Source organism: Pleuronectes platessa, chromosome 6, assembly GCF_947347685.1.
Source record: "Pleuronectes platessa chromosome 6, fPlePla1.1, whole genome shotgun sequence".
Classification (NCBI taxonomy): domain Eukaryota; kingdom Metazoa; phylum Chordata; class Actinopteri; order Pleuronectiformes; family Pleuronectidae; genus Pleuronectes; species Pleuronectes platessa.
In genome coordinates this window covers 21,480,181-21,500,384 of record NC_070631.1, presented here as the reverse complement: position 1 = coordinate 21,500,384, position 20,204 = coordinate 21,480,181, and the positions used below count along the sequence as shown (strand labels likewise).

The 20,204-nt window shown below is 43.0% G+C and overlaps 1 protein-coding gene across 4 annotated transcripts in view; it reads right to left on the bottom strand.

The window, feature by feature from the left end:
* agrn (agrin) overlaps window positions 1-20,204 on the bottom strand; it is a 247,112-nt gene that overhangs the window by 97,694 nt on the left and 129,214 nt on the right. For all 4 annotated transcript variants that reach the window (XM_053424037.1, XM_053424038.1, XM_053424039.1 and 1 more), the window contains one exon: window positions 12,171-12,386. In XM_053424037.1, the coding sequence (XP_053280012.1) occupies window positions 12,171-12,386 (216 nt within the window). The remainder of the gene's footprint in view (window positions 1-12,170; window positions 12,387-20,204) is intronic.

Here is a 20,204-nt window from a genome sequence, read left to right as displayed (position 1 = left end):
GTTTGGTGCAATTTGGACACGCAGCACGTGCAATATCAATCAAAACCAAATAAACAGGGAACCAGCAGGCAGTGGGGGGGGGGGGGGGGGGGGGGCATAAACTGCTGCACGTGATGGAAGTGATGATGATTATTTCCCTGTATAATCAGTGCAGGGTTTGGAAGAGTTCCTGTGAAGCTGCGGTGAAGGTGGCCGCCCTGTTCGGGCTGCACACTTGTGGTGCTCAGGTCAGGCGAGTGTGTCCTCCGAGTCGTTCTGAAGGACCCTCGTGATGATTACACACAACGCATCAAGCCAGCCGCACGGCTCAAGTGTTACAACTCACTTCATTTCAGAGCTGTAATCCCTATAAGCGAGCCAAAAGAGATGAAAGATAGGAAAGAAAAGACTGACAACCCTCACTGATGGACAGACTGTTTAACCTTACGGCCTGCCTGTCACGTTTGCTGCCTGTGGGATAAGGTCAGTATTACCTATTGAAAAACTGTCAGTGCTTGTACCGAGATCGGTGTGTCCTGGATTAAGGCTGAAGCTTGTTGAAAGCAACAAAAAGGGCTTAAGTGCCCAAATGAATCAGGCAGCAGAGAAAATGTGATTACCTGCTTGTTTGTTTACCTCTTTAAGAATCTCACATAATCAATAGTGCATTTATATCGTCTTCGATAGTTGCATTCTTCACAGGCCGGACACCTGATTCAAGTGTAATGAAACTCATTAGACCCAGTTAGCATTTTTAGCATTTATACCACAGCTCTGGTTCAGTGATAAATGGATTTCACTATGCACACTTAGTTTAAAAGCTAAAAAACATAACATTTACAACGCACAATCATGCACACAACGTGACGGCAAACTGAAAACTTGTGTTAATTAAATGAATGAACTTCCAGGGACTCGAGTGGGCTAAGTGGCGCATATGCCACAAGTTTCCTTTCATTAGCTGCTGTTTTAGTGGGAGCCAGTGGTGGTGAGGAGCCACAATCAGCTTTGATGTGCAGCGAAGGGTTGGCTATTCACACTTAGCCTTTGCCATCGACACAGACTAATAAGTGATGGGCGTTAGGAAGGAGATGTTATTCTCCTCTGCTGAAAAGTCAGTCACAGTCGGCGTTGGTCCATGTGTAAGATATAAAAGACCTGTTCAGAGCCCTGACCATGTCTGATAGGATCACTCAGGACGGCTGTAACACCAGGTCTGAGTAGGGTCAAAGTGAGATAAACGCATTAAAGATGTCTGATAATTCAATTTCTGATAATTATTACTTATTATCGCTCTTCTCAACAGTCTCATGTGAATAAATACATGTTAAATAGTTCTCTGTTATAAGATTCAGGGAAATCTATAATGAAGATAAACATTTCTGCTGATAGAAATAAAGTTGTCTTCCTGACTTTTTCCTAATGTAAATGTTAAAAAACTTTTTGCGTAACTAAGATGTTGGCAAAAAAGACGACACAAAATATTTGTTCTCATTTTATGAATAAAATAAGACCACAAATGTTTGAATTGAATAAAGTATCCCCTGGACTCTACTTACTGATAAAATGCAGACGTTACACCTCTGTTTGAAATGCTCACTGCTCGCGGCTTGACTGTAACAACGTCAGATGCCAAATTCTGAAATAGTGAACAAACTCATGACTTTTACATTTCCTGTGATTATTTTTGTAATTTACTCAAGCAACGTCTTTGGAAACCTCATCAACGGAGAAGGCGACAAATGATCTCTTGTAAGCAGATTGAAAAAATACCACGGTGATAATTAGTACCAGAGATTGAGGCTCGATAAACAAAACAACAAAGATCCGATGGATTATAGTTTAAAACTCTAGCGAAAAAGGCCAAAGTGCTGTTTATGAACTTCTAATTATGTCTTGCTTTTAATTTACCCTGCTCGCACGAGCACGTTGCACACACATACACACATGCAATCAGATAAACCACTCAAATCAAGCAAACCCCTTTGAAATATAGGACCCTGCTCAACATGACAATCATTTAATTGAAGGTATTTTGATGGACAGCATGAAGCTTCAGCAGGAGCAGGTTGTACTGACATTTATTCAGATGAAAATAACTTGGATGGGTTCTGTTTCTTTTCTGGCAAGCATTATTACCGCATGCACTGAGAGCGTGCATGTGTTTCTATTATTCTAATTGTGAATAAAACTGTTAGATCCAGGAGTAAGAAAACAAACACACTGGTGAGGAATGGGTGCACGTTGGCCTGACCTCACAGAGTCAGGACAAAGTTAATGTGATTACAGTGTAAACAAGAAACAAAGTAGTGCTCACACTGGTGCCAGAGAAAATAAAGCTTACGGTCAGCATCACCCGTCAAGTGACTCTGATAAACACTGTGAAACTGACCTATTCAGTCCGCTGAGAAATTGCTTTTTAACAGCGTTTGGCTTGTGTTTATTTCCCCATGAACAGAAGATTGTGGATGACACACAGCAGAGATGACGTGTTCAAAATCGTCCAGGCTGCACAAAAACAAACAACAGGCAGAGACGACTGAGAGCTCCTGGTGTGTAAAAGCCTTTCAGCCTGAAACGTTCTTACTAAAACTCTCACTTTCAGCCATCGGGATACTGTCACTACTGTGCAGACGGTGGCTCGAATAAAGATGGTGGCACCTATATATATATATATATTCTGGATATTTTACCTTAATTTTTTGCACAACGGGAGGAAGTGAAAAGTTTAAGAAGAATAATACTAGCACACTGGAATTTCTGTTAGCTATTTGTAACTTGGGGGACGGCTCCAGCGGCAGGGGGGCGTGTCCACTAAACAGAACGTCCCATGCCGAAGTGTCCATGGGCCAGAGACTGATAGAGAAAGTGCTGCACATGATGCACTGTATACATGTGTGTGTGAAGGGGTGAATTGTACAGTAAAGTGCTTTGAGTGGTCCTAAATACAGATCATTTACCATTTATACTTGCATGTACTTCAACATTTCATTTAGTTATTTCATTTAACATAAATTGATCTCAAGGTTAACCGATGACTGTCGGAAATATTAAAACTCAATTAAGTTTCCACTAATGCAAACCCAACATTTCCTGCTCCTGGAGCTTTTTATTCAAACTGTTCAGCTGCCGCACCACGGAGAAGCTTTTATTATGAAGCAGCCACAAGAAACGCTATTTATTTGCCACCAGTTGGCGCTGGTATTGATTCCCGGCCGTGAGAGCCAGCCTGGTATTGTTTTCACCTCGCGAGTCCCCAACTCCTCTCACTGTGCCCTGCTGTGAGATTAAGCGATCACGGGGTAAAAAAAACCATTAACACGCCATTATTCTGTAATAGTCGCTCGTGGCCGCTGCTCAACAGTTGTTATATCGTCTCGATTTAGGTTTCCGTTCACAGGAATCACTCTACGTGCACTAAAAGGGGGTTAAAGGATGAATTGTCCAGGGACGAAGTGGTGGCTAAACCTTTTTCTCTTGTGCTGTGTCCGAAATGAGAAACTGACATAAAACGGCAGTGAGTAAACGCTGTGCACTACAGAGGAAACAGAGTGATTTACACCGGTCTGTTTCCAACAAGCGAAACCTCCTCTCTACATATTCTCTCCTTTGGCGTTTGTCTGTGCGGCTCCTGAGAACAAAAGGCTGCAGGGTTTCTCTCCTCCCACTCAGTTAACATTCACAATCCAGCCCAGGTGTAAACAGTGTCTCCACAGACTGCTAACACGAGCACCAGCACGACTCGGAGTCACGATGACCCGGATCGATATCCACTGCACTGTGTCATCTGGGCTTCGAGACGAGACAATGCAAGTGGATTCACAAAACATGCGCGGCTACATCCATGTGGCTGAATGTCTCCACGCAAGGTGCTGCCTCCCCACTGCAGAGGCAGAAGTTGGGAACATCTGTTTGCACATTTTTAATGAGTGGTGGAGGAATTTACCCTCAGTCTTCCACTGAAAGTGAAGACTGTGTGATTTACCCTCTGCTACAAAGCAAACACAGAGTTGTCTTGAGGAGTGAATGCAGTTGATATACTGTACATTCCTTAAATGAGCAGCATGGCAGGAGTATGTGCACATAAAAACGTTGAAAATTACAGACGTTTTTTCGATATTTAAATATTTTAGAGCTGTTGAATGCTATCGTAGACACTTCTGATCACGTTGTGTTGTACATACTTTAAAAGAAAGGCAGTGTTTCCCATTAATTATCTAGACATATTGTTATTTGTCCCACTGGAGTTTCATAATGAACAAAAACATTCTTGTCATTGTGTGTAAGCCCTATGGTCCATAACGTGTTTACTGTCCACGCTGTCAGACCTCATATGTTCAGTTGCAGCAGTGGACTCAATGCAGATCTTATCTTTCACTCTCAAGTCTGTGCACCTGTAGCTCAGACTGACCTTTGTGCAAGTGCACCCCCGCTACCGCTTTCAATTGAATTAATTCTGTAGGTAACACGGAAAGGATGAATTAATGAATGTGTCTGCATAATGTAACGACTCCGCACTCACAGTATGTGTATGTATATTTGCAATCCTCTGTTGGCTGGGGACCTGTCCAGAGTTCAGCGGGTGGGTGGATGGATGGATGGATGGATGGATGGAAAAACAGAATTCTTTAGAAATCTGGATCCTGACAGTTGTCACCATTCGTATTCCACCAAAGTAAAATAACATATCCACCATTGTCTGCCATGCAGCTGGTTATCTTTGCATTTTCAACACTGCTCTGCTTTTATTATTTTCACTTCTTTCCAATTCTCCCAAACTGTACACAGGGAAAATAACAAATAATGATGTATTATTCAAGAGAAACAAAATGCATAAATAGATAAAAAGTCTCAAAACACAACCTCTCGTGGTATTAAACAGGTATGCGTGTGAATGTGGTTGTGTGTGAATGTGTGTCTAATTGTGAGTGTGTTGCCTGCAGGTTTTAGGAACTGGTGAATGTTGGAGAGAGAAAGCCATGAAGAAGAAAGGATTTGAATCAGTGGTTGCAGATGAGAGGAACAGCAAGTAAAGATGGATCGAGTATTTCAGCAAAGCCCACTATCATCTCCGCCTGTGTGTTTGTTTGTGTGTGTGTGTGTACATGTGAAGGAATATAACAAAAATGTATGTTTTTCAAATATCTGTTTGCAAAATGCCTGCAGTGTGTATATATTTCACTAAGTATACTTGTGTGTATATCCGTGTAGCATTGAGGAAGCATAAATACAGTATCATTACATACCCACACACACACACACACACACATACTATCAGTCAGTCCGTCAGGTTCTGCATGTTATTGTTATGAATATCTAGCAAGAGTCAATACCCCGGGGAAATGAAAGCACGAAAAGCAAGTTATTTAGAATGACCTCTCGCCCTCTATGTGTGTGTCTGTTAGTGTGTGTGTGCCCATGCACATAAATGTGTAATCACCCTGGAGAAATTTGATTCCTCTGTGTGTGTGTGTGTGTGTGTGTGTGTGTGTGTGTGTGTGTGTGTGTGTGTAAGCATGTTGCGACTGATGTGAGGTGCCTCGAGAAACAGAAATAAATCTGGTCTTAAAGTCTCGAAGAGGTAAGTGCAAGAGGATCACGGAATGAGAGAAGGCAAGAGAAAGTGAAAGAGCGAAAGTTGCAAACCTTGGCTGGTCTAAAGCAAGCAAATGAAGAAGAGGTGATATAAAATGGATTTAAAAAGGAAGCAGGAAAAAGGGAGGTAGGAAATGGAGGATAAGAAAGATTAAGGGAAAGGGGAGAAAGAAGAAAAAGACGAGGGAGAGCAGGAAAAGAGGAAAGGGAAGATTAGAGACGAAGGTAAAGGGAAAAGCAGGAGGAGGAATAAAAAGAGAAGAATAGAAGGAAAGTACAGAGTAAAAGGGGGAGATAAGAGGAAGAGATGACTCCTTAGACTGTGCAGAACACTGTTATCTACTCTGGCAAAGCCAAAAGTCATCTCCGCCATCTACAGCTATTACCACCACTCCACTGTCACCGGGGGCAACCGGGCTTGTCACCGAGGTTACAAAAGGCATGATCAAAGCACAAACAAATATCGTAGCATAGGAGAGAGAGGAAGGGAGAATGTGGAGGTAGAGGTACGGGCAGGTTGGCTTTCATCTCCTCCCTCGCTCCCGCTCGGCTCCAGAACGAGCTAGCAGGAGATTTCCTGAAACGTTCCTTCCCAGCCAGCTTTAGGCTCCATGAGAGGATAAATCCGGGCTTTACTCGGCCCGGCCCAGAAACCCTAACAACCGGCCAGACCAGCACCAGACAAAAGACAGAATGTACTACCGAGACCGCTTGAGCTTCGCTGGGAGAAAACGACCTTTCAACAAAGGTTCAGGGAACAAAAAAAACCAACCCAACAACAGACAATTTAGAGGAAGAACAACTTTTGACTTGGTGACAAAGTTGTTTTCCAAATAAACATGTCCGCCTCCATCTACCGCCTTCCTCCAATGCAGTACAGCAACAAAATGTGAGTGTGTTATTAAGTTTATATGAGCAGCTTCAGTGCACTTTGCACATATAAAATATACAATGCACAGATAAACAGTGTCATTAAATGAGAAAATCACAGTTAAAGTCAGTGACTGCAGTGTCTCTCTGAAAAATAATCGGGTTGGTGTTTACTTCCACACCAGAAGCCAGGGTTGTTGCTACCATAAGCTGGCATTAGGCAAAGATTACGGGTTTTTGGTAAAATATTCCAAAACACACCCCATGTAATGCATCACGGCAGCGCTGGATTCTGAATATTTAACCGAGACCATATTCTTTCCAAACACTAACCAAATGTTTTGAAGTTTCCAAAACCATAACCCTAAAACTCTATCATGATTTAGTTGCCAGGAGGGAAACAAATCCAAACACCGGAAGCAGTTAAGTTTTTAGAAACTGTAATCTGGGTGGTGTTATAGTGCCTACAAAACCTACTGGCAAATGCAAATGAGCTGTGTATGAGACAGGTTTAAACCGCTCACAGTAAAATATACAGCAGAATGATGGCAGCTGAAGAACATCACTTAATAGCTCTGAAAGTGACTGTATCTTACAGCTTAATACCACAAGTTGCACCACGTCCTCCATGTTTAAGATGGGGAGGTGTTCGTCCCTGTAGTGTTGGGTCTGAGTGCCTGCAGTGTGTTGGAGCAGATAGAGCAGCAGGTGTGGAGCACTGATGCCTTTCTGCTTTCACTGTGAGGACACACGAGTGTGTCGGTGCTGGAGAGATAACACGCTCTCGAAAGCCCAGAGTGAGAGAGTGCAGAGAGGAAGTCAGCGGGCCGTGCTCATGGCCAGCTCCGAGCGCACACACACGCACACAAAATCCAACTCCATTGATCACTCACAAGAACCCCCAGCCACTTCACCCACGTTTTTTTTTTTTTGCAGTACTTGTTGCACTTCTTCAACAAGAAAAATAAAAAAGTGGGAGAAAGATTTATAAAGAAAGAAAAGAAAACTCCACGTTCCACTAGAGTGGCCACACAAGATGAGTTTTGCAACACCTCTGTGGCTCTCTCTCCGGGAGAGGGAGTGTATTTACCACTCTGTTCCAAGTTCAATATTAGACGAGCCAACATGGTGCATGCTCCCTGGCCAATTCTGGTTTGTGCATGCCCATACACACACACACACACACGAACACACTGTAATACGCAGATACACAGGGCCAAATGTCTCTTGTCTCTCTGAACCAGAAAGTGCTTCTGCTGGCTATTTCGCTCTCTCTCTCCCTCTCTCTCTTCCTTCTTTTCTGAAACGTACGCTTTTCCTCCTCGCCTAATGTTACCAGCCGCTCCCGCTGGGCCAATTTTAACGCAGCTTCTCCTTTTAATTTCGATGATATCTGAGGCCATTATCTGCTCGCCGCCTGCCCACTTGACCGGACGACCGCCGGAAATCTAACCCCGCCAATCCCAAATCATCCATCTAGAACAAAAGAGAGATAATGAAGAAACTGGCCCGGAGCCGGTCCAAACCATTAAGGTTGCAGGTTGTGTGAATATTAGAGAGGAGCTCTGGGGGCGACTAAGTGCCCACGCCTCAACAGCATGTGGGTCGTTTTGTCCAGCCCTCGGAAACTCGGGCCATCAACTCGGCACATAAATGTTGTAATAACCAGTTCAGTGTTAGGAGTGAAGTGCTAAGTGAATGTGGGTTTTTTTTCTGTTGAGCCAAACTGAGATAAGCTGAGCTGTACAGGCAGAAGAAAAGACGAGTATCTACAAGAGAGGGTCAACTGGGGAATGTGGTGACACTGTTGCAACACTGTCGGACAAAGTTCAGGAGTGAAAGCCACAGGAACACACAATATATGTCTGTATAACACAGGGAAAGTGTGTGCACACCAGGAGGTCAGAAGCTGTAACTTTGACTGTTCTCTTCCTGGCAACGGGGGGGTTCATTGAACTTTATCTCAGCCAAGTCTCAACAAATCTCAACAGTTCACTTCATGACTATAATGTTGTAATTACCAACAGGAACAAATGCTAAAACTATGAAATAATGCAATGGTTATACAAAACCAGAATTTACCAAAAACATTTGTGCATGCTCTTTTAAATGACCAAAGGACTCATGTGCTCTGTGGCAACAAGTGGAAATTACAGGATAATGTCAAATGTAATGTCAAATCAAACTGTAATTTGTGAGTTGTTACCCAGCAATATTGATTATAGCCACTAAAGGCCCCTGGCCACATCAGACCAAGTAGCTGTAGCAGTCAAATCTGAGTGTTTGACGTGAGCAATGGTGAACCTTATTGTTGAGGAATGATGTGAATGTGTTGTTTCTTCTTTCTAATGCTACACTGTCTTTCTTCATGAAAGCAGCAACATGCTCATATTGGGAAATGTAGAGGTGTCAGCATCCACCAGATATCAGAGATCTGCAGTTTGATGTTCCCCTCCCATTGGAAAAAAACTTACCCCAGGGCCCAGACGTGTACTAAGTACTAACAAAATGCTCCATTTAACTCCAGTCCCTTTAAAAGGGGGATAATCTGTGAGGAGAAAACTCCTTTTGTGGCGGCACTCCTCTGAGTGCCAGATAAGACTCCTGAGTTGATTTGCATTGGACATGACGGCTTCTCAGAACGGTAGCCAATTCACTTACCCCAATAAAAACCCGCCATTCAAATCCAATGAGTCAAATGAGGCTTTGCACAAAAGCAGCAATCCAACCGCCCACACTATTCTTTAAGTTAAAAGCTCTCTCATTCTCTCAGCTCCCTCTGGTCTCTCTCCATCTCCCCCTCTTCGTCCTTCCCCTCTTTGCCTCTCTTTTCCTCCATCAGGCCTGACAACTTCATAATCTGAGCCGGAGTGACCTGCCCAGACCCTCCGTGCCGCCTGAATTTATTGGAGGCTGAAAGAGAATAAGAACCTGTCACTCGGCTAACCTCGTAACACGCTCTCTCTCTGTCTCCCTGGAAGTCGGGATGTAAAGCATCCCGACTTCCAGGGATCAATCATAAAATCAGGAATTCACATAATCGGATAATTTGGCTATTTGCAATGGTTTTTTTTGTAGCTTTTAGTGAAAAAGTCAGCTGATCAAAGGTATCTTAATTAAAGGTAAGACGGAAAAGCAAGCATTTGAACAATATGAGTAGATCACATCATAAAGCTTGGTCTGCATTACCCTTGATAGTTGTATTGATGTTGTTGAGTCATGATGATTCTCATTAAACTACAGATCATTCTGGGGGGGGGGTTAACACTATGACCTGTAAGGTGGGAAAAACAATAATATATAACAGCAAAGTATCTTACTTTGACCTGATCATTTAACATGTACTTTCTTATCTATTTCTCTAACCAACTTTGTTTTTACATTTGAACATTTATTGCACTTATTGCAGTGGTAACATTAGGAACTAGTGTCTTCATTGTCAAGTCTAAACATGGGTGAAAGAATAAGGACGTGAGGTAGGTTGGTGAACAAAGCTACTGCAGTGGTGGCCATGCACTGATTACACAATGAATATTTGAATTGAAACAAATAATAAGACATCCAGAACACACCTGTCTGCGAGCTGTCAGGATCTGTGTTCTCTGTAGAGTAGTCTGAATCGATAGTGACGTGAAAGATGCAGGAAGAGAAGGGATAAAAAGAAACAAGACCTTCGACTTTCTGTCGTAGATTTGATCTGACATGAGAGAACGTCTCTGTTCTCGTGGCGTGTATGTAGGATTCTATCAGCAATACTCTCATTAGTATCGTTATTATTGTGTTTTTTCTTTTTTAAATAGTGACAGCTTGCCGTTGTTTCCAGGGATAATTATGGTTCTTCTGATGACACTGATGACCCATCATTACAGCACTAGCACTGCTCTCTCTCTGGATCTCTGTGTGCACCCTTTCACTCACTCATTTGTATTTTGAAGTGCGTTTTCACTCTTGAAAGTCTTGACAAATGCTCATGCCTGTTTTATATTGTTCACATTGGATCACCCGAGTTATGGTTTAACGCTGAAATTAAAGGGGCACTCTTTTTTTATTTGACATACAAACGTGCTGCCATCATCATCTATGTGGGCTGCATCTATCTATCCTTGATATCGATTGGTTTGGAGACGGTGAGCCTCTGACGTCAGTATGTTGTCAATTCAGAAGTTAGAGTCTGTTTTAATGGAGAAACTGAATAAAACAGTTGATTATCACTGTAATATCATTATGGTATTACTACCCGCATCAACAAGGTCATTTCAACAAAAATCTTGTGAGCTGCTTCCACTTGTTATTCTTCTTTAGCTGTTTAATGCTGTCCTAACCTTCCTGCATTTGGTCCAAAAATCATCACTATCCAAAAATGTGTTTTCACACTGCAGATGAACCAAGCCATGGTTCAGTTCGATCCGGACTGAGACCACCTCTTTTAGTTAGAACAAATTTGTGTCCATTAGTCCCTCTGTCCTCTCTCCATCCTTTCTATCTCTTTATTCCCTCCCTGCCAGTGGGGAACAGTCACCAGGCTTGTTATTAGTGCCGGGTTGAAGCTGGTACTGTAATCAGACCCCTGGAATTAGCAGTGGGCCCAGACTGGCAGGCAGGCACAATGCTGACAATTCTCTCTAGTTGTTATTGAGGTTGCTGCAATGTTGCAGCTTTGGCAGGAATCCGCTGCTCCTCTCAGAGCCCGGGATCTTGATGGGCTTTACTGAAGAGAAACAATGAGAGGTACAGCAGGAGTGTAGGCACCCACCTGAGGCTGACGGATAAAACACACACTGAATGGCTTCCAATAGGAGCACTGAGTAGCACACTTTTTTTTTGTGAGAGTGCAGGTGGCTTTTAAGCACTGGGAACCTGGCCATATTGGAAAGACAATAGATTGGACATAATGGGGATGTGTTTTATTATTGGCAGATAAAGATAGGGAGGAAAAGCCTGTTGTATTAGGACATGGTGTAATAGAAATCCATTTACTTGACAATAACAAGCAATTTAGCGTCACTCAGGGGCTAGCAGCTTTGTGTTCGGCTGCTAATCTTCTGTCCAAAACATCAAAACATCCCAAGTCCTGTTTGTGAACGCTGAAAACCCCCAAGTGATGGTGCACCATGCCCTAAGCAGGTGTTTACTTTACATCCCAGCCTTTAAACTCAACTCCTGCAGCAGGTAATGGAGAATGTCACTCTCCCATCGGATAGCCTTTAGGAATACTTCACATTCGGTGGTTTTTCAGGGGTTGATCTTTTATGACTCAAAAGCACCAATTTCATCTCTCAAAATGTTTAAAACCCATATATACTAGTGGTAACACATCAAAAAACACGTGCTGACATAAAATATCATGCAAGAAACCTTCAATGTATATCAGTGTGTTTTTTCAGGAGATACAGAATGCTCAAATTTCCCCAATCTCTTATGTCTTTAAAGGGAAAAAATGCACAACTTCTGTTCTTTATAACAATGAGAATGAGTATTTGAATGTCAAAATTTAAGCTGAGCTCATTTTCTTGCCGTTTTTAAACGTAATTAATTATGTCTCACAGTCCCACTCTAAAAACCTTGAAATAAGATGAGTGCAATTCACTGGTGTTGTGCATTGAAAGAGCATGGAATTATCTCAAAAAACAACAACTGACGATGAGATGGTTTTTGCTGTTGAATGGACATTTTGTGCCCGTGTCTCCAAAAGGGGGTTTATCAGGTCGGTAGGAGATGGTACTCACAGCAGGGTCCCTTGCGCAGCACCTTGATGCGTCGCTGTGTGTTGCACTGGGCCTTTTCCAACTCGCACTCGTTGGAGTAGGTAGACGAGTCGGATCCGCAAACAGGCGCCACCAAGGATGGACATTCCGCCCTCTTGCAGACGCACTCAGCCTTGGCCTGGTCAGTTGGGTCCCGCTCACATACAGCACCGAAACCACACAGCTTTCCTCTGCAGCCTGCAAGAAAGACAGAGAAAGAGGAGAATTAAAAAATTGGTATGTTCAACAATAGATCTCAATATTGTTTGTACACATTTGAAGTCGAGCTGGCTCAAAGGTGTCTGATCACACACCTATTCCCTAAATGAACGTTTTCCAGGCATTGCATTTATCCTGCATGAACTCATTACGTTTTTGTTTCTTTTTCTACTTCTTAGAGGAGTTTATGTTATGTTATGTTTTTGCTTTAACACCAGACAGGCACGTCCAAACAAATGAATCTCAATACGCGTCAGCCGTCGGGGTCTTTGTGCAGAGCTCTGCTCAGTTCAGCAACACAAATGCTCCAGGGATTAAATGTGATCCTAGCGTAAAGCACACAGATGCTCTCAATTCATCCAGGAAGAATCTGTCCACCCATGCAGAGCAAGCACAGTGTGTTGCTGGGTGTGCCGAGCTTTGCAGAATATGAAAAAGCTCCAGTGTTAAAAATTTTTAAAAGACAACATTAAAATCAATCCTCATTGTTGTGGTCAGTTAATTTTTCATGCTCCAAAAAAACAGCAGACTTTGAAACATGGAGGGACGGAACCAACGGCACAAAGACAAACCAAGGTTAGCCACGCACTTCAAGGCTTCACGAGGCAAACACCAACGACTTTGATCCCTGACTCCACAGCTTTGATCAGATGTGAAACAGCAAACTCTGAACTTGGTTGATGGATAAGTATGTTGTGAGTATTTAGTGTGTGCTGTGTATACACAACTTCAACTTAGGGAGTAACTGACGTGCATCATGGCAGCTAAAGCTGTTGTGGGTCTGCACCCACTTTGAGGACTGGTGGGCAGCCAGATGGCGTGACATCCCTGCTTCACCGGTGGCGTGGTGGTGGGAGGGCGCTCAAAGGTACCAACCAGTCGAATTCAACAAATGAAAGAATGTAAAAAAATAGAAGTCCTCTCTAAAAAAAGTTGTCTCGTTTAAAAAGGCAAACAACAGTGTCACTGCTGCGGATATGTCACACACTTCCACACAAACAAGAACTCGCACACAACTAGTTCTTATCGCTGGCACCCAGGCCAGGACTAAACGCAAGGCAGCATGTCCACTCACTGGCAGGTGGCTTTTTGCCGTACTGGATAGACCAGCAGACACTGTGATAGACACACACACACACGTACACAAACTCTTTGTGTGCGGCACAGACAACTGGTCCAGCATCTGCCCAAGGCATCTCATTCTGTCTGTCTCCTAACACCAAAGCACACTGTGTATGTGTGTGTGTGTGTGTGTGTGTGTGTGTGTGTGTGTGTGTGTGTGTGTGACAGGCGAGGAGGTGGTTTTTGACTTGCCTACTGTTCCCTGTGGGAGAGCACCTGACAGCTACCTGAGCTCACTCTCTTTTGTACCAGGGGGGAAAAGAAGTGAGTGCCAGTGTGTATGTGTGAAGCTATCCATGAATGCATCTGTATTCCTGACAGCGTGTGTGTGTCTGCGAGGTGTTGGCATTAGGTGTCTGACTCCCAGACTTGTGCACGCGCACACACGCACGCGCACACGCACACGCACACACACACACACGCACGCACACGCGAAGCCAGGTGCTTGCATGTAGGCCTTGTCATGACTGGCCCACTGCTCAGCCAACACTTCACACGTGTTTCTCTGTGTGTGTGCATGCGAGTGTCAGTGTGTAGCGCAGAGTCAAAGCCACAGGAGCAATGACAAGAGGTGAAATGCAATCGAACTGTGTCACATGTGTACAAGAGACGGGGAAGGAGAGTTTGTGATAGTAAGACAGGAAAAAAAAATACAAGCTACAAAAGAGTCTGAGGCTGCAGTTTACAAAAGCAAAAAAGGCAGCACGAGTATATTCCAGTCAAGTAATCAAGCAGATAACATTATTTAGTTACCAAAAAGAACTGACATTAAACACTGACAGTGAACACGCCAACTGACGAGGCAACGATCGTGATTGCCCGCGGTGATTTGTAACCACATCTCTTCTGCAATGTTTTCCTATAAGAACATCTCACTCTAGCCTGGAGCTTAGCTGACTGACAAAAGACTGACACCAGAGCTGAGGCCTCTGTCAAAGTGAAGGTATCAAGTGCAGGCTCTCGACCTAGCATCCAAACTGCATAGTACTTATGTGGGAGTTCTTTCCTGGGAAAAAAAATCCTCCTGCCACCTGAGGAAAGTTTATATTTAGAATGGAAAGAAGCCATCTGTGGTTAATATGAAGAACAATGTCTACCAAGGTTGAAAACAAAAGAAGTGATGTACCTGACCCAGATACTATAATAGTTAGGATCCTGTGGACATGGATAGGCATTACTTTACAAGAACAACAGAAGTGATTAAAGGTAAAGCTTCCTCAGTGTAAATCTTTTCCCTGGGACAGTGGCTCCAGCAGATTCCAGGAACGACAACTGAGCTCTCTGTCCAGAAGAGCACAGTGTATATTTATATTTATGAATTTTTACATTTACATTAGGATCCACTACTGACATCAGAGCAGTAAGTCAAAACACTTTAGCAAGGCTATAGCCTACCTGAGTTATCAAAATAGAGGCTTTATCCTGAATCTGATGGTACAGGGCCAATATTACACATGTTTCTATGCTGTTCCACTGGGACTTAAAGGTGAGTCATGTATGTTTATTCAATGCATAATATGTGTTGGGCGGCTTGGATGCTTACAGATTATAGTGCATCTTTCAAACAAGGTATTTTCAGTGTTTGATTTGGAAGGGAATCAAAGAGTGTTCAGATTAAAAAAAAAAAAATCTAATCCAATGGAACACAGTTGGCCTTCTATTTAGAGAAAATGTTAATTTGTCTTTAGTAACTGACTACATCTCAAAGTAATCTGACCCAGTTCTTTGTACATAACAAAGCCTATGTCTGCTGTTGTGTCCAAGCAAGACAGCTGCCTACAGCCCAGCTGAGGTGAAGACGGTGAATACTATAAAAAAAATAAAAGCCTTTTTAAAGATGAATTGGTTGGCTGCACTTATATGTTCTTACACTGTGGTGCGTGCACAATGTTGACAGCTTGATGCTGTTGAAGCGTAGAAATACACTAGGACAAAACACAGTGTTATAAACCAGCCAGCTATTATCTATCATCTTTTAAACTAATCAGCACATATTTATGTCTGTTAAGAGCTATTGAGAAACACTAAGCTTTCAAAGGTATGTGCTTCTGTTTGGGTGAATGCACAGAAACACTTGAGAGTTTATGTAATGTCCACAATGAAACCTGGTGAAAAGAAAGACATTTCCACAATGAAAAGTCTTTCAGAGTGAAACGAGTGCATGTGAGTCGGTCCATGTAGGTGTTTAAGGTAATCTCCCTCCAGCCCTGTGGCGTTTAAAGCTTCACATCCATGCTGTTTTTTTTTTTTCTTTCTATTTCAGACAGGGGAAGAAAATCCCATTGGGGAGAAAAGACGGCGTGTCCAGTTTGTGCTTGTCAAGCCAAACGTCTTGCCCAGGTAACACTTCATCCCATGTTTAGACATCTCATCCATTAAATATGACATGATGTCGCGGCCCAAGGACGCTGTCAATGCACCAGCGTGTTATGAGAGGGAAGGGACAGCGCTGTTGTGATTAAAGGGGCAGTGAAGCAAATGTCACGGTTTGGGGAGTTGAAAGAGAAACTGACTCTTATGGCAATATCCCCCCCAATTTTGTTGTTGTTGCCAGTTCTGATGTCAGGATTGAGTGTTGGTCTGAGATGATTCACATGTTATTGCACAAAATAATCCTGCCATGCACAGTGGAGGAATATATATTTATATAATCTTAATTATATCGTACATTTGTAATATTTTGCTTTACAACATTGATTCCTGCAGTCACAGAATCAATAAATTTCCCCCAAAAGCAGTTGATCATGTAACTCTTGAGATTCTTCCAACTCTGTGAAGAAAATAGCATCATAGCCAGTTGTGGTCAAAGTCATGTATCTTTGTTTTGCTGCCTTGTTACATTTAGCTCCGACAAAGGGAAAAAAAGGGGCAGAAATGGACTGTCGTGGAAAGCATGAAGGGATCAGGCCAAATAAGGCTTGACTGAATTGCCGGACACACATAAAATGGCTTCTTTAGGAAAAGGAACACTATTCTCTGCAGGAACTAGATACCTGTCAGGTTTAAATTATTTCACTGCATCCCTGCTTGGTTCAGCCGGACAAGGAGTGGGACCAGAGGAGGGGAGGGAAGGAAGGGAAAGGGAAGGTGCGCATGAATAATTAACAGACCTGAACTTTACATGGGTGACAAGAATAGTTGCTGAATTACCGGGAGAGCCGGGGCAGTGATGCACAAATGGCAAATGAATAACTGGTTTTTCGCTGGAGCCAGTGGTGCTCGGTTTAAAATGGGAACACCGAGGTTTCAGCGCTGATTAATGACCTATTGACTGTCAGGAAATCAGGAAACTGAAGTTGATGGAGGCAGATGCAGCCCAGTGGCATTGGGGCGACATTGCCTTAGCGTTGAATGAGTCTAAATTCATTACGCTCCAGCACTCCTGAGGGACATCTTCCACTCTCTGGCTAATAAACGGTGCCATTCTTCTCAGCTCAGGCTAAGTAATACAGATGTGCTCCTCGGGCGGGCCACCTTTTAACAGTCGTCTCTCTCTCCCTCTCTCTCTCTCTTCTCTCTTTAAGAGGGCTGTAGCGTCTACATCGGTGGAGCTGTGCCGGAGGACCTTTGCGGGGAGGGGACAGGTTGCTATGGCAACAGCAAGTCACGCACTCGGTGCAGAGCAGCTTGCCTCATCCGGCTCGTGTGTAAAGTTCCTACGATGCAAACAGGTGGTTCGTACCCCCCCCTCCTCACAGTGCTTTTTAGAACAATATTGTTCAGTATGCACCCTCCCTCCACGTTGTGCCCTGGGGGGAGACACGGCTTCTGACAATCTAATTCTCTCACTATGGCCATGTGCAGCACTGAGACTAAAGGGGTACTGTGTAGTTGTGGAGAACAGCAACATATCGGTGTGATATTGATTAACAGTTGCCGAGAAGTTGCCTTCCTGGTGTGTCGATAACAGGGCAGTAGTCATGATAGTCAATGGGACACGTGCCCCCGGATATTTAAATTTGGTTGAATTCTCCCCCTCCCCAATACATTGAATTGTAAACTGGACGATTAATAACAACAAAATTGTAATGCTATGACAGCTTTTTTAGCGAAAAAGAACCACTGTTCGAAATGGTCACTTTGAAACTTTGAATAATGAAGAAATTACGCTGCAGTGCAGCTCATATCCTGTTTCTGGCAGCTCTGTATGTGGTTTGGCCAATATTCCTTTTCCACCGACCTGAAACAGGTTCCAGTTCCAGACTGGTGCTTGTGCTGGTTCGCAGTTGCTTTCTAAGAGAAGGTTTGTGCAGGATCAATCAAAACCAATTTGCTAAACCTTTTCCTGTACTATAGCATCTTGCTGTTCATTGTTTTAAAAAAAAGGGAAACATTGTGGGCCCTAATGTGTTTGATGTCTTATGTCTTAAGTCAAATGTATATATGATAATTTAAATATATTTATATTAATGTATATTTCATAAAATTTGATATATTTAGTTATATAAAGTTATATAAAATACACATAAACATGTTTATATTACCAAGCACAAATTAAACTTTAAATACAGTATTAAACATCTTAAATAGAAAAATACATATAAATTCATCTCGTGTGTTAATAAATTAGTTTGGCGATTTTGGTCCCCCCCCCCAAATGTTACCTTCATTACTAAGGCCTTGGTCGATAAGATTATTTACAGGAACGGGTCTGAAGTTCTCAAGTGATGTACTTTGTCTTTAACAAGGGATTGAATTAGGAAAAAGACACGGCGGGGTGGTCAACAGTTACACCTGGTAAAATATCTGAAGGGAGAAAGCAGCCCTGCAGGGCCTCTATTGATCCCTGGTGTGTGGCCGTCAGGGGACCGATGCAGTCAATTATTGATCCTCAGTGCAATCATACAAGGCCCAGCGTGAAATAAAGAAAACAGCTGCTCACAAAGGAACAGCCCACCTTACCAGCTCAATATGAGAAAAAAGCGGTTAAATGAAAAGAAAGGGGCTGAGGGAGGGAAAGAATGGAGAGTCTTTCAAAGCAGTTCCAGAAGAAAACAACTTTTCTCTTGTCCTGCTTTTTCAACCGTGCTGTTCTTATCAGGGCAACAGCAGAATGAACAAATTGTCCCAAAACAAACTGTAAAGAGCTATTCGTTTACCGTCCCTGTGCCTTTAGCTGCACTTCTTCACTTGAAGATGGACGGCCCTCGAGTGTGGGAGTATGCCTTTGCCTGTGTGTGTGTCTGGCTGTGCAGGCTGGTACAGTATTTTCCCATTCCCATGCATAAAGGGGCAATCAATTCCGCTCTTCTCCTCCTTGCTGAATGCAACACATAGGCTCGTACAGCGGAGCGCCTGGGTCCTGACCTCGCTAACACGCAGGATGAACTCATTTACAAACAGCAGCTTCTCGCCGTGCACACAGCGGCACTACACAAGATCCCAGAGAATGAGAGATAAAGTCGGAGTCAGAGAGTCAAGCCAGGGAGAGGGAGGAAAGGGGAGGCAAGAATAGGTTTTCCTGAGAGAACGCGGGAGAGAAACAGAAGTGAGGGAAGGTTAAAGAGACATTTGAGGGGCAGAGGGAAAGTGCCTACATTTCGAGCACGTCCGAGTTTGTGCACATGGACACATTCAATCCAGCAGGTCAAAAAACATGAGCTGTAAATACTCTCTGGGGCTTAATTGATCCAGAAACAATGTGCAATCATTTCTTACTAACAAAATGAGAATATAAAGTTCCAAACGTGCACCCACTGAGTCTGCGTACAATTGGCTTCAAAACAGCAGAGTTAGTTGTGTTCATTTGCTTTATTTTCAACTCTGCATGAAAAACAGCAGGTTATATTTGAAATGAATTGTGACTCTGCTTGTTACTGACTCTGTTGTTCAGTCACCTCAGCTACTACTGTAGCTGCTCCTCTGAGGTTTTGTCATTGCTATTCGCAGTCTCCCCTGGCTATGGTTACCTTTTTATACCTTTAATGAAGTCCCACTGGCATTAAACATAAATAAACACACCACACCAAGGCTACAGTGAATACACAAAAATATGTATTCTTTAGGTTCGTGTTTTCAGTTTGGGCAGTTTGCATGTTCAAGAGACAAATGAGTTAAGGCTTCATATAGCGCTCAATTGACAAAGCCAGAAAGAAAGTGACAAAGTTAGGCATAGATAGGATGTGAGGGTGGATGAATGAACCAACCAAACATCTGACCCTAACATGCGTGAAAGCTGTTTATGTCTCCTTTCCAGTTTTATAGCACAGCCACAATTTCTTAACCCTAAACACATGTTTACAATTGTAACATGACGACAAAGGTTCCCTTGCCTCAATGATGCAATCCTTTTAAACCAAAGCCACAGTCTTTCCCTATTTGTACCTAAATATGACCAAACTTAAACCACAGCAGATTCCCTTTTAAATTACAAGCCAAAGACGCATGACACCAAATAAATGGCAGAAGCTTATTTACTTTTAGTTTAATGTATCAGGATAAGTATTTAATTTAAGATGACAAATATCTTGAGCTCAACTAACTTTCCTTGGGTCAAAGTGGCAAGTCTATTCATGGCGAAAAACACATTTCTTTGCACTCACACACTTGGGTGTGAGAAGCAATTTCAAGCCCTGAAGTTGTTTTTCCTTTCGTTCACACCGTTTTGGGCTTATGAGAACACAATGATTGCCAAAGCAATTAAACTGAGACCTTGATGAGAGAGCTCTCAAAGTA